The 18,499-nt window shown below is 54.6% G+C and overlaps 2 protein-coding genes across 2 annotated transcripts; both read right to left on the bottom strand.

Moving 5' to 3' along the window:
• Positions 1-147: 147 nt before the first annotated feature.
• EMWEY_00021990 (hypothetical protein, conserved) lies at positions 148-16,868 on the bottom strand (the record flags this gene model as incomplete). The annotated part of the gene is made up of 9 exons (XM_013480614.1): positions 148-201; positions 344-10,803; positions 11,066-11,113; positions 11,230-12,385; positions 12,661-13,646; positions 14,238-14,355; positions 14,541-14,732; positions 15,169-15,959; positions 16,118-16,868. The coding sequence occupies 9 exons, from the start codon at positions 16,866-16,868 to the stop codon at positions 148-150; spliced, it is 14,556 nt and encodes a 4,851-aa protein (XP_013336068.1).
• Positions 16,869-17,150: 282 nt separating this feature from the next.
• On the bottom strand, positions 17,151-18,406 carry EMWEY_00021980 (hypothetical protein; the record flags this gene model as incomplete). Its single annotated transcript, XM_013480613.1, has 1 exon — positions 17,151-18,406. A coding segment is annotated over one exon (1,256 nt), but the record flags the coding sequence as incomplete, so codon positions are not given.
• Positions 18,407-18,499: the final 93 nt, after the last annotated feature.

Genomic DNA, 18,499 nt, shown 5'->3' with positions numbered 1-18,499 from the left:
CTGAGGTGTATGTAGGAGGAAGACCTGCTGCCGCAGCATCAGCAGCAGCACCTGCTGCTAGTGCTGCGCCTGCTGTTCCTGATGTTGTAGTTGATGGTACTGCTGTGACTGGGGTAGAGGAGATGCCTGGAGGTGGACGGATAGGCATCACAGTTGCTGCTGAGCTGGCAGCCGCCGCTGCCGCAGCAGCAGTACTGTCTCCTGGAAGCACCCCGTGGGGCAGCACTGGGGCGACTGGCAGCCTCTGTAAGACCGACTCTCTTGCTGCAAGTGTAGGTGCAGCTGCGGTAGCAGCTGGCAGCAGGTGCAGAGGAGGAGGAGGAGAAGGAGAGGGCATTCTCACACTTTGGAAGCGCGATCCTGGTACAGATACCGATCCCAGAGACGATCCCGGGGGTTGTGGGGTATTGGTGATTCCCCTTGCACTCCCCTCCAGGGACAGCGGAGAGAATGCTTGGGGCTGACATACTGGCGAGATGCCTCCCGGTTGACCTGTGGGGCCTGATATAGAGACGGGAGCGACAGTAGGCACAGAAGGACCCACGAAGGAAACAGGAGGGGCAGCGACAGAGGCGGGGGAGGCAGCAGATCCCCTTGGAAGAAGCGACGAGGTGGGGCGGGGCCTCCAAACCGCTTTCGATACACCTACAGGCAGACGGGTGGGGTGCTTTGACAGGGGATTTGTAGGGGCGTAGGCTCCTGAAGCCTGCTGAAGCAGCTGTTGCTGCGGTTGCTGTTGCTGCTGCTGTTCAAGCCTTGCTGTGAGGGGCCGCGGTCGCGCTAATGCAAAAGGGGGGGGCCCGCCGTTGGCGGGTGCAGCAGGCCGTCCCCCTTCGGGGGGCCCTGAAAGGGGAGGGAGACAGCTGACTGGGTTCCCTGCAGGCGTACCGGTAGCAAAGGAGTCAGCAGCAGCAGCAGCAGCGGCGGGCGGCCGCAGAGGTGCTGCTGGGATATTATGGGGCATAGGGTGCAAAGGATTGCTGTGCGCGGGTGTGGCAATCGCGGCGGAATCAGCAGGAACAGTTGTAGCAACACCACGAGGGCCAGGGGGCCCCTGGGGCCTCAGGGGCCCCGGCGGACCCATGGGCGATGACGGCAGAGGAGACGCAGGACGGTAGGAGGGTGGCACAGTCAAGGAAGGGAGAAACGGGGGGACGTATGCGCTGGGGGGACGACTGAATGCTGCGCCAGGCACCAGAAAAGACCCCTCCGCAGGCCGCTGTAATGCCACGGGAACAAACGGTCTCTGCACACTTGCAGCAGGAGCTGCTGCTGACAATGGTCGTGCTGCTGCTATCGGTGGTGCAAGTCCTGATGCTGTTGCTGCTACTGGTTCTGCTGGTACTGCTACAGGTGCTGCAGCAGCAGCTTCTGCTGCAGCCCCAGTAGCAGCTGGGCTGTTTCGGAGAGGGAGTGTCTCTGAAGAGGGACTTTGTTGAGGGGGCTGTGAGGGGACAGGGGACAACAGGGGTCTGTGGCCCTGGTTGATGGGCCCCCTTGATGCATTGTGTTGCTGCAGCAGCTGCTGAGTGCTGATTCCATCCTGAGAAAGTGATGACAGGGGCCTCCAAGGGAGAGGCGAAGCAAAGGGCAGCCCCCCCTTTCCTGATTCATCCTGGGGGCCCTGCGGGGGCACCTGCGGATTCCCAAATTGGTGCCCGTGTACGGGCACCTGTGCGATCCTACTTGGGAGGCCCAGCGGGGGCCCCTGCAAAAGGCCTTGCGGGGGCCCCTGTTGGGGGAAATGTTGGGCTCCAAAAGGCGGATCCTGTGCAGCGCTCTGCTGCAAGGGTCCCTTTAAGGCCGTCGGGCCCCGTAGAGTTTGCCTTGGAGCCTGAAGAGAAGTTTGCAGGGTAGCGAAAGGGGCTGCCCTTTGCAGATTTAGGAGGTGGGGGGGGCCTCCTGGAGTTGGTGTGGTGATCGGGCGTGTCGGTAAAGTTAGCCCAGGGGCTGCTGCTGCTGTAGCAGCAGCAGCAGCTGCTGCGTGGGTGGGGACTATATAGCGCCCAGAGACGCCTGCAGGGGTCCTTGTTTCTAAGGAGAGGAGGGCAGCGTGGACTGCGTTCCCCTGACACCCGGCAGCAGCAGCATCATCATCAGCAGCAGACAGCGTCTGTTGTACAGGGACTGCTATAGGAGATACTGTGCGGGGGGGCCCTGTGGCAACGGCTCTTGGAAGGCCTCTAGGGGGGCCCATAGGGGGCCCTGTAGGTGGTCCTTTTGGAGGCCCCTGTGATCCAATAGCACGTGACAAGCCGCTAGGGAACAAGGAGGCAGCAGGGTTAAAAGCATACACAGGGGGCCCCCGGGCCCCCCCCAGCTGCTGCGGGGGCGCTCGGATTGTGTTGACGGGGACTGTATAAAGAGAGGTGGGGCCCCCCTGGAATGGAATAGCAGATGAAGGACGACGGTACGGGGGCCCCGCTGTCTGAGCGACCTGCAGCCTGCTGCTGGCAGCATCTGCACCAGCCAGCCCTGCTGCTGTAGCAGACGATTTCCCATGCTGCGTTGGTGTTGTTGCTGTGGCCGTTGGTGCTTCTGTTGCTGCTTCTAGTGCTGTCTCTGTTGCTGCTGGTCTTGGTGCATCTGCTGCTGTTGCTGCTGGTGTTGCTGGTGTTGATGGTGATTCTGCTGCAGCTGCTGCTGGTGTGATGGTTGTTGTTGTGGCTGTTGCTGTTGTTGCAGCTGCAGTTGCGGCTGGTGTTGCTGATGCTGCTGCTGCTGCTGCTGCTGTGGTCGTTGCCGTTGTGGATGGTGCTGTTGCTGCAGTTGCGGCCGGTGTTGTTGTTGCGGCGCCTGCTGTTTGTGGGGAGGGGCATCGTGAAGGGCCCCTGCTGAAGGCGGAAGGGGGCCTCCTAGCAGGCAGGGGAGCGGTTATAGGTGCCTCCTTAACGACAACATCTTTAATAATGAGTTCTATCTGTGGCGCTGCAGCATCCGGCTGCCGTGCAGGCAGCAAATCGAGGGCCCCCCAAAGAGAGTCCTCTGCCTTCGGCAAAGCGCCAACTGTCCCCGATCCGAGCTGCATGCGCCAGCGACTGTCTCCTACGAACAGCTGTCTTTCACTTGCTCGAGTCCCCAAGGTGCTGCTGAGATCTCCCTCAGTTCTCCCAGCAGGAAACCTTCCCCTGCTCCTGCTGCTGCAAATTGTGCTGGCGCTCTCCCGGAGATTGTTGCTAGTGCATGCGGCTTCTCCGGTGTTGTCTTTGGTGGTGGTCTTGTTGCTGCTGCTGCTTTCTTGCTTGGGGGTCTCTGCTGCTACCTGCTGAGGCTCCTCTGAGAATGTGGAGGGTCCTGACTGTGGGTTAGGTGGCACTTGGGGATCCAAACAAACCTGATGCTGATCCCGATTCCCATTACAATCTGTGTCAACTACTGCCTCTGCTGCTGAGCCTGTTGCTGCCTCTGTTTCTGTGGCACCTGCCACGGCTGCACCTGTTGCTGCGCCTGCGTCTGGTGCTGCCTCCTCTGTTAGCGGAGCTGGTGCATCACGCGCTGCGCCCTCTGCTGCGGTTGCTGCTGAGAGGGATGCCTCCAGTGTTCCCGTATCAGAAGACGCTGCCTCTGTGGCTGATTCCCCTGCTGCTGCTGCTGCTGCTGCTGCTGCCGCATCTGCGTCCGCATCTGTGGCGGTTACGACTGCTGTTGTTGCTTCTGTGGCTGTTTCTGCAGCAGCAGAGACAGCCACAGATGCTGTTGCTGTATCTGTTGCTGCCTCCGTTATGGCGTCGGCTGCTGCGCCTGCTGCTACAGGAGCTACTGCATTAGTAACTGTTGCCTGTCGTGCTGCTTCTGCTGCTCCGTCTGTTGCTGTATCTGCTGCTGCATCAGTCGCTGTTGCATCTGCTGCTGTGCCTGCTCCTGCGTCTGCTGCAAGGGGATTTCGCTCATCAAAATGTTCAGTGTGTGATGTTGCGTGTGCTGTAGCGAGTACTGCTGCATCTGTTGCTGCACTAACAGCTGTTGCGTCTGCTACTGCATTAGCAGCGGCTGTGTCTGCTGCTTCTCCTGCTGCTATGCTGGCCCTTGCATCAATTTGTGCATCACCTACTGTGTCTGTTCCTGGAGCAGCTGCTGGTACTACTGTGGCACATGGGGCTATTACTGCTGTTTGCTCTGGTGCCGAATCTACTGCTGCCTCTGCTGTTGCGTCTGCTGCTGGCACTGCTACCTCGGCGGGCATTATATCAGCAGTTGCTGCCTTTTCTGTTGCGGCATGTGCTGTGTCTGGTGCTTCTGCTGCAACGGCATAAACTACATCAGCAAAGGCTGCATCTGCTGCGCCTTCTGCCGTTGCTTCCGGTGGTTCCGTTGCTGATTCTGCTGTATCTGGTGCTAGGACAGCTACTCCATCAGCAACTGCTACGTTTGCTGCTGAGTCTGTGGCTGCTTCTGCTATTGCTTTTGTTGTTGCATCCGCCGTTGTGTCTGCTGCTGCGTCCGCAGCACCTGCTGTATTTGCGTCTGCTGCACATGCTACACTAGTGGCTACGGAAAATATTGCACCAGCAGCTGCAGCCTCTGCAGCTACATCTGCTGCTGCGAGAGGGCTAACTACTGCAGTCGGACCTGTTGTCACAGCCTGGTCTGCTGCGGCGTCTACTAGAGCAGGAGCTGTCGCATTAAAATCAGCAGTTGCATTTGCTGTTGGGACAGCTTCTTCATTGGCTGTTGGGACAGCTGCTACTGCTATTGCTTCTACGTCCGTTGCTGCATTTGCTGCTGCAGGATCCACAACGCGTGTAGCTGCTGTACGTGCCAATCTGAAGGCCACTCCATCATCAGCTGCTGCTTCCGTTGCTGCAGTGGTTTTTTTGGGTAAAGTGGCTGCCTTAGTTGAGGGATCGGCTGCTACAGCTGCTGCATTTGTGGCTACCAAGGCATCTGTGGCTGCCTTCGCTGCTGCGTCTGCTGCCACGAAGGTTACTGCACCAGCAGATGCTGATAGGATTCCTGCTGGGTCCGTTTCTGGCTGTGCTGCTGCATCTACTGTTGCGTCTGCTGTTGCATAAACTGCTCTGTCTGCTGCTGCGGCTGGCGCTCCGAATGGTGCTGGGTCTACTGCTGCGTCTGCTACGGCGGAGGCTACTACATGATCAACCGCAGACGGAATTGCTGTTGCATTTGATGTGGGCTGTGCTGCTGCATACGCTGCTGCGTCTGCCACTTCCCGTGTTACTGGATTCGTTACTACGGGTGGCGCTGCGTTCGTTGCGTCTGTGTCGTCTGCTGCTCCTGCCACTACTGTTGTATTTGCTGCTGCCACTTCCGCTTTATTGATTGCCACGGGAGGTAATTCACAGACAGTTGCCAATTTCGCTGTTGCATCTGCTGCTGCTGCTGTTGTTGAGTGTGCTGATGCTGCATCTTCTGCTGCCTTAATAGCTGGGATAGCTGCTACATCAGCTGCTGGCGGATCTGCGTCTGTTGCTGCGTCAGTTGCCACCTCTGCCACTTTCCCTGTTGCCGAGTTTGTTGCTGCGCTAGCTGTTATCTGTATTGCTGCTACTGCCGCCTGTGCTGAGTCTGTCTCTGTATCTGCTGCTACTGTGTCTGCTGCTACTGTGTCTGCTGCGTTTGCTACTGTATCTACTGCTGCAACTGCTGCGGCCGCTTCCGTAAGTACATCCGCTGCTAATGCATCTGCTGCCATTGCGTCTGCTGCTGTATCTGTTGCTGCGTATGCTACTGGGTCTACAGCCACAGGATATGGCACATAAGCAACTGTGGCACCTTCGGACTTACTCGCTGCTGCGTCGGCTGCTGGATCTGCTCCTGCGTCAGCTGCTATGTCTACTGCTTCCTTGGCATATGTTCCTGCCCCTGCTGCTGCGTCAGCTGCTGCCTCTGCTACTGTTTCCGGAACTGCTACCTGTTTTGCTGTCTCTGTTACTATATCCGGAGCTGCTGCTTCTGATTCTGCTGCTGCTGCTGCGTCTGGTGTTGCTTTTGCCACCACGAGAGGCATTGCGCCAGCATCTCCTGCATATTCTGCTGCACATGCTGTTGCATCTGCTACCACGAGGGGCATTACATCACCATCCGCTGCATGTTCTGCTGCACCTGCTGCTGCACCTGCTGCCACGGGATATATGGGTTCACAAGTTACTGCTTCTGCTGCTGCTTCTGCTGCTGCTTCTGCTGCTGCGTCGGTTACTGCTCCCGCGTCTGCTTCTGCTTCCATTGCCGCCTCTGCTGTTAGGCTTGCTTTTGCGTCTCCTTCTGCTGTGGGTTCTCCTGCTGCCTCTGACTCTTCTTCTGCGTCCGCTGCTGCCACTGCTGCTGCCGCTGCTGTTTTGTTTTCTGCTGCTTTTCTCTCTTCTTGTACCTTTGCTGCTTCCTCTGCTGCGTCGGAGGTTCTTGCCTCCATTTCTGTGCCGGTTGCTGCCTGCGATGCTCCCTGCATTGCTGAGTCTGTTCCTTCCTCTGTTGCTGTGTCTGCTGTCACGGGAGGTGCTGTATCTGCAGCAGTTGCGCCTGCTATATCTGCTGTTGTGTCTGCTGCTGAGTCACCAGCTATCTCCGTTGTTGCGCCTGCTGCTGCGACTGCCAATGAGTTTGCGTCCGTTCCTGTGTATGTTGCAGTACCTGCTGCAGTGCCTCCTGCTGACTCTGCTGCTGGCTTTACTGCTGCTTCTGTTGCTGTGTCTGCTGCTACGTCGTATGCTGCATACACCTCACCTGTCTCTGTGCCAGCTGCTACACGTTGTCGTGCCTTTGCGAGAGGTAATACGACGGGCACTGCTGCGTCCCCCGCTGCCTCTGCGCCTGCTGCTGCTGCTGCCAGGGTATCTCCTGCACCAGACGCTGCTGCGTCTGCTGCTGCGTCTGCGCCTGCGTCTGTTGGAATACCTGTTGATGCGGTTGTGGCCGCAACTGCTGCTGTTCTTGTTGTTGCCATAGCAGGTACACCTGCTGCTGCGTCCGATGCTGCGTCTGCCGTTGCATCTTTTGCTGGGGTTGCTGCTGAGTCAGCTACAATGCCTGTTGCTGGGCCTGTGGTTGCAACTGTTGCTGTCTCTGTTGTCGCCGTTGCAGGTACGTCTGCTGCTCGGTCTGCCGGGTCTGCCGTTGCATCTGGTGCCGCATATGCTGCCCCCCCTCCGTCTGCTGCTGCATATGAATCATCCGCGGGTGCTACCTCTTCAGCTACATCTGGTACTAACTCCCGAGGCATGAAAACCGCAGCTGCTGCATGTTCTGCAGCATCTGCGCCTGTGCCTGTTGCCACAAAAGCCACTGCACCAGAAGGTGCTGCCTCTGCTGCCTTACCTGACGCTGTGCCTTCTGCTGCTTCTGTTGCTGCCTCTGCTGTTGCATTTTCTGCCTCTGCAGCTGTGTCTTCTCCTGCGTTTGCTGCTGCCTCGGTTGCTGCATTTACTGCGTTGTTTACTGCTGCGGGTTCTTCTGCTGGGTCCGCCGTTGCCCCTGCGTCTGCTGCTGCCCTAGCCCATGCAACAGCATCAGCTTCGTATTCTGCTGCTGCAACTTTTGCATCAACACCTGCTGCATCGGCTGCTGCTTCCGTTTCTTTCAATGTTGCCGCCTCTGCTGCTGCGTCTGCATATGTTGCGATATCCGCTGCTGCGCTAGTTGCTGCCTCTGCAACTGCTGCGACTGCTGCTGCGCCTTCCGCTGCTGCTACTGTTGGTGCAACCACTGGATCAGCAACTCCTGCGCCTGCTGCTGCGTCCGCTGCTGCGATATCTACTGTGTTATCCGACGCTGCACCTGCGGTTGCCGTTGCTGCTGCTGCGACAGCGACAGCATGTGGTTGTGCTGCTGTGTCTGCAGTTGTACCTGCAGCTGTGTCGGCAGCTGTGTCGGCACCTGTGTCTGCTGCTTCATCTGTGTCTGCTACTGCGTCTGTAACTGGGTCTATTGCCGCATCTGCTGAGGCGGGATCTACTGAAACAGTGTCTGTTGCCTCTGCTGCTGCTTCTGCTGTTGCCTCTGCTGCTGCCTCTGCTGCCGCAGGTGATGCTAAATCAGCACCTCTTGAATCCGTTGCTGCGCCTGCTGGTGTATCCGCTCCTGCACCTGCCGCTGCTTTTCGTGGTATATCCGCTGCTCCAGCTGCTGCTGCAACGGCTACTGAGTCAGACGTTGCTACGCCTGCTGTCACAGGGGCTACTAGATCAGCAGCTGTATCTGCTGCTGCAGTGTCTGGTGCTGTATCCGCCACTATCTCTGCTGCTGGGTTTGTCGCCGCATCAGACCCCAATGAATCTGTTGCTGCTTTTGCCGTCACAGCAGTTGATCCACCAGTATTTTCTGACCCTGCCGCTGCGTCCGTTGCTGCAGCAGCTACGGCCTCAGCACTTGCTGCATCTGCCGCTATCTCTGCTGCTGCATCTGTTGCTGCATCTCCTGCATCGGCTGCTGCAAGATCTGCTGTAATTCCTTCTTCTACTGCCGCTGCTGTTGCTGTGGCTTCTGTTGCTGTATCTGCCCCTGTAAATGCTGCTGCTATATCTTCTGCAGCTAGAGCTGCTGCTGCAGTATATGCTGCTGCTGTATCTGTTGTTTTTGCGTCTTCTACTGCTGCTACAAATCCTGTTGCTATTTTGTTTGGTGCTGCATGTGCTGCTGCTGTATCTGCCGGTGCTTTGTCTGCTGCTGCTACTTCTGCTCTTGCTGTTTCCGCTGCTGTATGTGGTGCAGGTGCGCTTTCTGCAGGTGTATGTGCTGGTACTCTGTCTGTTGCTGCTTTATCGTCTGCCACTGTATTTGTTTTTAACGCGTCTGATGCTGCCACGTCAGCAGCTGTATCTGCCACAGCTGTATCTGCCGCATCTGTATCTGCTGCTGCTGTATTTGCCGCTGTTTTGTCTGCTGTCCCTTTGCCAACAGCTGCTGGTGTATATCCTGTTGCTGTATCTACTGTCGCTGTATCTGCTGCTGTAGATACTACAGTTGCTTCTGCTGCTGTACACGCGACTGCTACATACGCGGTTGCTGCATCTGCTTCTGGTGTATCCGCTGCTGTTGCATGTCTTGCTGTATATGTTTCTGCTGCGTCTGCAGCGGGTGTATCTTCTGCTACATATGCTGTTGCTGCACCTGGGTCGGAATCTGCGGTTCGTGTATCTGTTGCTATAGCATCTGCTGCAGTGCATACAGCTGCTGGTGATTCTGCTACTGCATCGGCTGCTGGACTCGCTCGTGCAGCTTCCGTTGCAATCCCTTCCTGTTCTGTTGCTGCAACAGCTTCTTCTGCTTCTGCTGGCTCTGCTGCAGCTGCTGTTGTGTCAGCAGCGGGTATGTGTGCTGTTTCATCCGATGGCGCTCTTGCAGCTGCTCCTTCTTTCCGTGCAGCTGGTTCCTCCTCTGCTGGAAATGGTGCAGCAGCATCATCACCTTCTGCTTCCGTTGCTGCAGCAGATATTCCTGCCGCTGGAATAGTTACTCTACATGCACCAACGTCTTCTGCTTCTGGTGCTGCTGCAGCTGCTGATGCAGTTGTTGCATCCCCAGGCACTGGTGTTTCTGCTGCTGGCTCTTGTTCACCTGCAGCAGCTGGTCCTTGGTGGGCTGCTGTTATAGAGCCTGCTGCTTCCTCTGCTGCTGCAGGTGCTGCTCGTTCAGCTGTTTCCCATGCTGCTTCGTCTGTTGTTGCTTCAACTGTATATGCTGCTGCAGATTGCTCTTTTGGTTCTGCTGCTACTTCTTTTGCTGTAAAGTGTGGTTCTTCTGCTAATGCCTCTCCTGATGTTGCGTCTGCTGCTGCTACCTCTTCTGCTGTTGCCTCTTCTGTTTTCGCTCCCTCTGGTGTGTCTTTTGATCCGGTACATGGTTGTGAGGCTGCTGTATCTGCATCTGCTGCCGCATCGGCTGCTGCTGGAGATGCAGCTTCAAAAGACACTCCAACTGGTGCTGTGGCGGCCGTTGCACACTCTTGCACATATATTGCTGCCTCTGCTGCAGCTTCTGCTGCAGCTTCTGCTGCAGCTTCTGCTGCAGCTTCTGCTGCAGCTTCTGCTGTTTCGTCTTCTGCTGCATCCGCTTCACCATTTGCTGGTTCGTCTGCTGCTGTATCTGCACTTGTATCTGCTGATGCTGTATCTTTTGCTATGTCTGGTGCTGTACCTGCTGGTGCTGTATCTGCACTTGTATCTGCTGCTGTCGTATGCGCTGCTCCTGTATCTCCTGGTGCCGTATTTGCTGTTGCTGTATCTGCTGCTGCCATATCTGGTGCTGCTGTATCTGCTGCTCCTGCATCTGCTTCTGCTGTATCTGCTGCTGCTATATCTGCTGATGATGTACCTGCTGGTGGTGCATCTGCTGCTGCTGGTTCGTCTGGCGTTGCATCTGCTGCTAAATCTTTTCCTGTGACTGCTCCTGCATTTGAGGCTGCGAGCTCTTCAGGTGCGTCCTCGCTACTACCACACCGGACGACAGCGGCAGCACCAGCAAAACCCTCAGGGGTTCCAGTGGCGTCTAGTGCCTCAGGGGCCTCGGAAGCCTCAAACTCTAAGGGGTCCTTGGGGGTCTCTGAAGGCCCAGTGCCCTCAGGCACTTGAGGGGTCCCAAAGGCCCCTGAATCCCCGGGGACCCAAGAGGATTCAGGCGCCCCAGAGGCTTCAAGGTCCCCAGTGGCATTGGGGGCACCAGAGGCTTTGGGGTCCCCGGCGGCTTCAGGGACCTCAGGGGCTCCAGGGGCCAAACAGGCTTCAGGCGCCCCAGAGGCTTTATGGGCCCCGGAGGGTTCAGGGTCCCCAAAGGCTTCAAGGGTCCAAGAGGTATCGGGGGGACCAAGGTGCAATGGTGGCGGGCCCCACGAGGGCTCAGGCTTATCGCTCTCTGCTAACCCACACAATAAAAGAAGCAGAGGAGGAACTTTCCATTAGAAACACAGCAACAAAGTGTCATGACAATAATAAGAATTAAACATAGATAAGGATAAAAAGAGGAATAGTAAAAACCCCCAACAGACGGGAACGAATATAAAAAGATTACTTATAATAACAACAATGAAAATAACCACAACCCCACCCTTATGTAAACGGATTAATATCTTAACAACAGCATAAAAGCATTGTGGCATTCATGCTGTCTTACGCACTCTTTTCTTCCGCAGCAGCAGCTGCTGCCTCGCCTGCCCAACCTTCTCCTGCAAACACCTCTTTAAACCCTAAGCCCTAAACCCTCAGTGGTTTTACGCCCCCCCCTCAAAACCCCAGACCAAAAGCATCTCCCAACATTCTCTTTGCTCGGACTCCCACTCACCTGCTTCTGCTGTTGCTGATGCTGCTTGCCCTTCTGCAGCATCAGCAATAAGCCCAGAAGTATCTGGCGTGCCAGCTAGCGGGGAATATTGGTTTGCTGAGGGGTTTGTCTCCGTTTTATCTTCCGTCTTTTTAATTACCTCCATTTCTGTTGTTGCCTTTTCTTTCGACTCCTCTTTTTCTTGTGTCGTCGTCGCTTCTCTGACTTGTTCAGTACACGAGTTGGCATTTTGCTGCTCCGGTTCTGTTACTTCTTGACTCGTCTCTATCACTTCGTTTTCTTCTGTTTCTTTTATCTCTGTTGTTGCTCGTGTTTCCTTCCTATCAGTTGCTTCTTCTGTCTCCTTTTTGTCGGTTGCTTCATCCTCGTCATTTAATTCTTTTACCTTTTCTGTCTCCTTTATCTCTCGTACTACTTCTGTCTCCTTCAACTCTTTCATTTCTTGTGTCTCCCGTATCTCTTGTGTTACTTTTGTCTCCTGTATCTGCGTTACTTCTTCTGACTCCATCATCTCTTGTGTTGTTTCTGTCTCCTTTATCTGAATTACCTCTTCTGCCTCCTTTACCTCTTCTGTTACTTCTGTCTCCGTTCTCTGCATTACCTCTTCTGTCTCCTTTATCTCTTTTACTACTTCTGTCTCCTTTCTCTGCGTTACCTCTTCTGTCTCCTTTATCTCCTCTTCTACTTTTGTCTCCGTTAACTGCGGTGCTTCTTCTGTCTCCTTATGCTCTGCTCTCCCTTCAATCTCTTCTACCTCTGTTCTACCTTCTGTTTGGTCTACCTTACTTCTATCTATTATATGATTTATATATACTGCGTCTCCATTTGAGTGTTCTTTCCTTTCCACTACAACTGTCTCCTCTTTATTGGTTTGGCTGCTCCCTTCGCAGCTGCCTGCTTGTGCCTCTTCTGGTTGGCCACTCGGTGTCTGCTGCTGCACTTCTGCTTCTACTGTTGTTGTTCCTGCTGCTGTTGCTCCTGCATATTCACTGTCTCCTTCACGGTTTGCATCTTCTGCGGAACCCAGAATATACAAGCCACCAGCAACCTCACCGGCAGCAGCAACAGCGGTAGCAGCTACAACTGTTGCTGTCGCTGCTGCCGGTGAGTCTCCTGTGTCATTGTTGCCCTGGTGTAGTTCATGCTCCTCTTCTTGCTGCGGCAGAAGCAGCCACAAGATCCTCCTTTGCTGCATTCCTGTCATTCTGTCTATGGCTGTAATCCCTTTCATAACCGCATAGTATTTGTAGTCTACTGCATTTGTTCTAATACTTTACTTATCTATTATATATTTATCTATCTAACATTTCTATCTGCACTCTACCAACTCGGATCCTCTTGTGTCGTGACACCCCGGATCTATCAACTACAGACACGTGCCTCGGCTGCTGCTATTGTTGTTTCTGCTGATGCAACTGGGAAATGGCCTACTGCAACAGTGGGTGCTCCTTCTGCTGCATATGTATCGTTGACTTCCATCACTCCGTCGGCTGCTGCTTCTCCCGATGTCGGTTTTGTTGACGTTGCGATTGTTGTGGAGGCTGTTCCTGCTGCTGCCTTTGCTGCTGCTTCTGCGGAAGTCTCCGCTGTTTCAGTGTCTGCTGTTGGTGGGAATACTTCTACTTTTACTTGTGCTTCTGCTGCTGTTTCTTCTTCTGCTTCTGCTGTTGCTTCTGCTGTTGCTTTTGCTGTTGTGTCTGCTGCTTTTTTTGCTGCTTCTTGTGCTTGGACTCCTACGTCTGCTTCTGGTGCCGTTTCTGCTGCTGCGACGGCTGGTGCCGCTGTTGCTACTACGGTTGCAACAGGTGGGAAAGCTTCGCCTGCCTGCTGCGTATACTCGCGGTATTCCGTAGCTCTGAGTTGGCTGTTTTGGCTGTCTACATTTCTTTGGTCTTGATCGTCAAACCACGTGACAGTCAACGCTGGGGATGATACTTGATGTAACGCGTCAACAGGAGAAATTCGATGGACCCCTGCTTCCTCGGGCTCGCTGGCAGTCAGTTGCTGGTGCTCGCCAACAGCCGCTGGTGGTGGTGCTGCTGGCGCAGTTGCTGCAGGTGACGTATCATCTCCTTGTTCAGCACATTCTGCACCAACGCGAGAAAGCCGGCGTGTTGCTGCTGTTGCTGCTGCAGCAACTGCAGCAGCAGCAAGCGCCACTGGGCCTTGAGGCGATGCTGTCAAGGTCGAGGCAGCCAACGCAGCAGCAGCAACTGCTGCGGCTGCGGTTGCGGCAGCTGCCTCTACTGCTTCTGGTGCAGATGTAGCGGTACTATCCTTTGCAGTAGAAATAGCATCAGCAGTTGCAGCTGCAGCAGGCAAGGGTGCTGCTGGTGCCTCAGGCCCAGCAGGAACGCACCCAGCTGACGGTGGGATTAGTACCCCACCAGCTATCTCCTCAGGTTCTACTACAGCATCTGCAACACCACAAGCAACTGCAGCAGCTGCTAAGGTCTCACCAGGAGCTAACGATGCGTCAGCAACAGCAGCAACGACATTGGCATTGAGGCGGTGGCTATGCTCGGGGAGTACTTATCCGTAAGCAGGAAACATTAGCAAGTCTGTCCCTCTCCTTGGTTTCTGCTAGACATAACTCCTGTTGGTTGGTTGCTGCTGCTTCAGCAGCAGCAGCAAGCAGCTGGTGCAGCGTCTACTGCTTTTTGTTTATCTGGGGTGGAGCCAGAAGCTCTGGTAGAGTTTCGGTTTTGCATTAAAGGCAAGCATTTCTTTCCTTGTGCCTCCATGTTATCGTCTTTTGTCCGCTATCCGTGAGTCTCTGTTTTTGTGTCTTTTTCTGTGTCTCTGCCTCTTCGCCTCTACCTTTTTCTGTTTCTGTCTCTGTGTACCCTCCACTCAACCACTCTATGTCTCCCCTCAACTGCGTCTCTCTATATGTCTTACTACCTGTCTCTCTGTCTCTCTTATTCTCTGTCCCTCCGTCTCTTTCATTCTGTGTGTCTGCCTCTCTGCCTGCTTCCTTCTCTCTGTCGTTTTGTTGTTGGTCTCACAGTCTGCCTCTTGCTCTCCTTCTTCTGTCTGCTGCGGGCAGCTAGTGAGGCTTTGGTCTGCCTCCTTTTTTTTTGTGTCTCTATCTGCCGCCTCTCTCTTTGCAGGTGCTAATCCATCCTGAGGCGGCACAGCAGGACCCAATCGATTCTGTCGCATTTCTTCTTTCTTTGCTCATTTCGCTTCTACGTAGACAATATATACATACTGTGTTACGAAGACTTTGAGCGCGGAAGCATTAATATCATAATTGAAGTGCAACGAAGGACCAGGGGGAGCCCTCTGCGGCTGCTACCTCCACCGACCTCTGCAGGAGACGGTGGCCCTCCTGATGGGCCCCTGAGGGTTTCATGTGAAGGCGGAGGGAGGGATAAGAAGGAAGGAGGAAGATAGCTGAGTTGGTCTGCCTCCTGTGGAGGGGATCTATCTTCCTCTACTTCTACTCCCCCAGATCGGAGCAAATGAAGTACTTTAGAAGCCATCTCCTCTCTCTCCGCCTGCATGCAAAAAACAGAGCGAGAATACTGCCAAGGAAGTGTTTAAAGATTATTCAATTAACTAACAGAAGCATGCATTCAATAACAACCACCATAGAAGGAAGAAAAGCAGTGACACCAACTGCAAGCGCAGAACGGAGGATTATATGTTGTAGGGAAATAGAAGAAAGATTTAATATAGAGCGACAGACAGAGAAGGGTGCTATGTTGAAAGGAGAAAGATAGGAGAAAGATACATTACACCGCAAAAAGCCAGGCAGACGAAGGATGATATATTGTAAGGAGACAGATCAAAGAAAAACATCTTGTAATATAGAGAGACAGACAGGAGGGGGATGCTACATTAAAAGGGGACTTAAGAAGGACATTGTGCTGTATAGGGAGACTAAAGAAAAATACTGCATTAGGGGGACTAAACAAAAAGAGCCATGCTGACTATGGAAGCCCTTTGGAATGCCACATGCTCAGCAGAAGGATTTTCTTCCTTGTCTTGTATTTCTTCGTCTTCTCCTTCTCCAGGCACAAATCCCCCACAGAAGCTAACCCTTAAATTGCGTCCTTTGTTCTTCTGTCTCTGCTTGGAGCTCTCTCTGCTAAGGCAGGAGGCACTTCTGCTGCAGGGGCTCCCTTCTTCTAACGGCTCTCCTACGGGTAGCCAGGGGCCCCCAGGAAGTCCCTGTGAGGCCCTTCCATCTCCCGTCTCAAAAGCAAATTGCGAGCCGACAAATCTGTCTGAAGCTTCTCCTGCTTGTGCTGCTGTTTCTGCTGCTTCTGCAGTCGCTGCTGCTTCTGTTGTTGCTGGCAGAAGTACACAGAGGGATGAGTGTGCAACGCTGGTCTCTAAAGGGGAAAGCGACAGCGACGAAGAGGACCCCATGTCAGGGCCTTGTGGGGTCTTCTTCTCCTCACTCATATGCTCACCACCTTCTGACGGGGTCTGACGGCTCATCGTCGGGGCCTCACAGGTCTCTGCCTGCGCCCCCATACGCATCATTGGGACGTCTTGGGGGTCCCTAAAAGGCCTCCCGCAGGAACCCTCCTTTGTGCTGCCTTGCTGTTCCTGGATTGTGTGGGGTTCTACAGCGAGTAGAGGGAGCTCAGCGACAGCAGGAGCAGCAGCATCAAGCGATTCTGCTGGAGCCTGCTCCTCTGTAGGTAACTCCGCAGGGCAGGACTCATCCCCCGCAGCGGAGCTGTTGGCTCTGTTGCTGCCTGCTCCTGCTAGAGCTGCAGAACCAGGAACAATAGCAGCAGCAACAGCAACAGAAGCAACCGCAATATTTACCCTTCACTCGGCCGTTTGTGCTGCAGATCGGTACGGTGGTTCCGTATCCCGTGCTTGCGGGCCCTTCGAGAGCGCTTTTGTCTTCTGCTGCTTCACTTACTTGTGCCATACCCTTCGGATTCTGCTGCAGCTGCGGTTTCCTCCCCGGGGTATCCACCAGGTTGCCTCCTCATATCCTGCATTGCCTCCTCTACCATCGGGGCGTCCACTCCGTTAAATTCCGAATCCACAACACGCACACACACTGAGACAGGGGGCTCCTCAGTGTGTCCCGCAGGGAGCCCCTCATGACGGCCTTCTTGTGGTCCCCAAAGAGCTTCTTCAGGGCTCCCTCCAGGGAACGTGTCAACAGCATATGTCTGGAGGCCTTCAGGGGGAATCTCCACGGACCCCTCAAGCGTTTGGGGCCCCTCACGGGGACCTTCATCGGGGCCCATTAGAAGGACCTCTTGGGGTTCCAAACGAGAGCCTGCTCCAGGCCGCTCAGGAGGACCCGCAAAAGCAAATGCTTGCTGCCCCTCAGGGCCTTTAAGACCGTCTGGTTGGGTGGGACCCTCGTGGGAGCCCTCAAGATTTTCTCCATGACTCGTCTGATATTGTAGGCTACTTAACGGGTTTACAAGGGGTTGCGTCCATTCCTCTGCAGCAGTTGTTGGGGCAGGTGGTGCTGCACCAGCATATGCCCCTTCAGCTGAGGAGCTTTCGCAGGGGGCAACAGATGTAGGCGCTCCAGGACCAGCAGCCTCATAACCTTCTGGATCAGCAGCAGGGAATGGTCTGTCTCGGATAGAGCTATTGCCCCTGTCGGTATTTAAACCGTAGGGGTTGTCACTGTTTACATTGCCAAACATCTCCGTACAAACAGAGAAGGACCGTTGGCCCCCCTCCGTGGATCTGGGGTTACTAAGGGGCCTCCAGCTGGTGGGAGGTGTTAGAAAACAGGAGCCTCCAGTGCCCTTGGATCGGGTACACATTCGCGATGACAAGAACCCTCCTCCGCGCAGCAGCAGCAGCTGCTGCTGCTGCTGCTGCTGCCGCAGTGGGGGCACCGCTTGTCCCGGCAGGCATGGAGGCAGCCGAAGGTCCCAACCACGCACGTTGGGACCCCTCAAAACGGAATATTCCCCACCTACTCAAAGACACATACCCAAAAACAACTTTGCTGCTGCTGCTGTTGCGGTTGCCGCTGTTTTTGCTGCTGCTGTTATGGCTGCTGCTGCTGTTCCTGCCGCTATTGCTGCTGCTGCCGTGGCTGCTGCTGTGGCTGCTGCTGCTGCTGTGGCTGCTGCTGCCGTCGTGGGTAGTCGCAGAATGCTGTGTAGTGTCTCGTACTCTTTGTGTGTCTGACCTGCTGCTGGAGTGTCTATGGAGAAATGTTTAGCTTGTTGTTGGTAGGTGCTATGAGGGGTTAGTTGGCTGTCTGCTCTTTGTCTTCTCTTCCACGTGGGCTCCGCTGCATTCAGCCGCAGCTGTCCATACAAGACAGTTCTGCCGCTGTCTTGTGGTTTAGCAGAGCAGTGCTCTCCTCTAGCAGCAGCAACATCATGAGGCCGGAGCAGCAAGCTTTCTATGTTGGTTCGCATGATGACCACTTCGGAGCTGCGCCCCAGATATGAGGGGCCTTCTGGCTTCGAGTATCCCCCAGCACACACCTCTTCACCCACGTAGGGGCTCCCACGGCCTCCAATATTGTGCGTGACACCAGGGCCATGAGGGCTCGCAAGGCCATGAGGGCTGGCAAGGCCATGAGGGCTTGCAAGGCCATCAGGGAAGGAGGGATCTTGGGGATTCTGGAGAATAGGCTGCAGAGGATGTTCTTGAGATGCTGCTGGGTCCGGGGGGTTTACTATTTGCTGTAGCTGTGCTGCCTTTGATGTTATGAAGTTATCTAGCAACTGCAGGAGGGGCCCTAGTGGTCCATCTAAGAATGTGGCTGCTGTTGTGGTAAGTTGTTGCTGTTGCTGTAGTTTTTGGTGTTGCTGTTGCTGTTGCTGTTGGTGTTGCTGTTGTTGCTGTTGCTGCGGCTGTTGCTGTTGCTGCTGTTGTTGCTGTTGCTGCTGGTGCTTCTGGGTCTGCTGAATAAGACTTGCCAAGTATTCCACGTGGGGCCTACAGGCATTGAGGGTTTTCGTGTAGGTGTTTAGCTGCTGCTCTTGTTCCTTGGCTTTGCTGCTAAAGACGTCAGACTCGTCTTGGACGGAGTTTAGAAGCTCTTGCATCAATGTTGCTGCCTTGGCTCCGTGCTGCAGGTGTTTAGATATTTGCGAGGAGAGTTTTTGTCTCTTGTGCTCAATTTGGCTTCTTTCTCGATTAATATTGTTAACATACTCAACGGCACTGTAATTCTGCTCCTCTAAGAGGGTAAATATTCGCACTATCTCAGCTGAATCTGCAGGAAAATACAAGCAATACAACAGAGAGAATTTGTTCTACATCGGGCTGTTATGATCCCCACACCTACAGAATATATATATATATATAA

Source organism: Eimeria maxima, genomic scaffold (assembly GCF_000499605.1).
Source record: "Eimeria maxima Weybridge genomic scaffold, Emw_scaff213, whole genome shotgun sequence".
NCBI classification, from domain to species: Eukaryota; Apicomplexa; class Conoidasida; order Eucoccidiorida; family Eimeriidae; genus Eimeria; species Eimeria maxima.
This window is presented reverse-complemented; position numbering and strand designations above follow the sequence as displayed.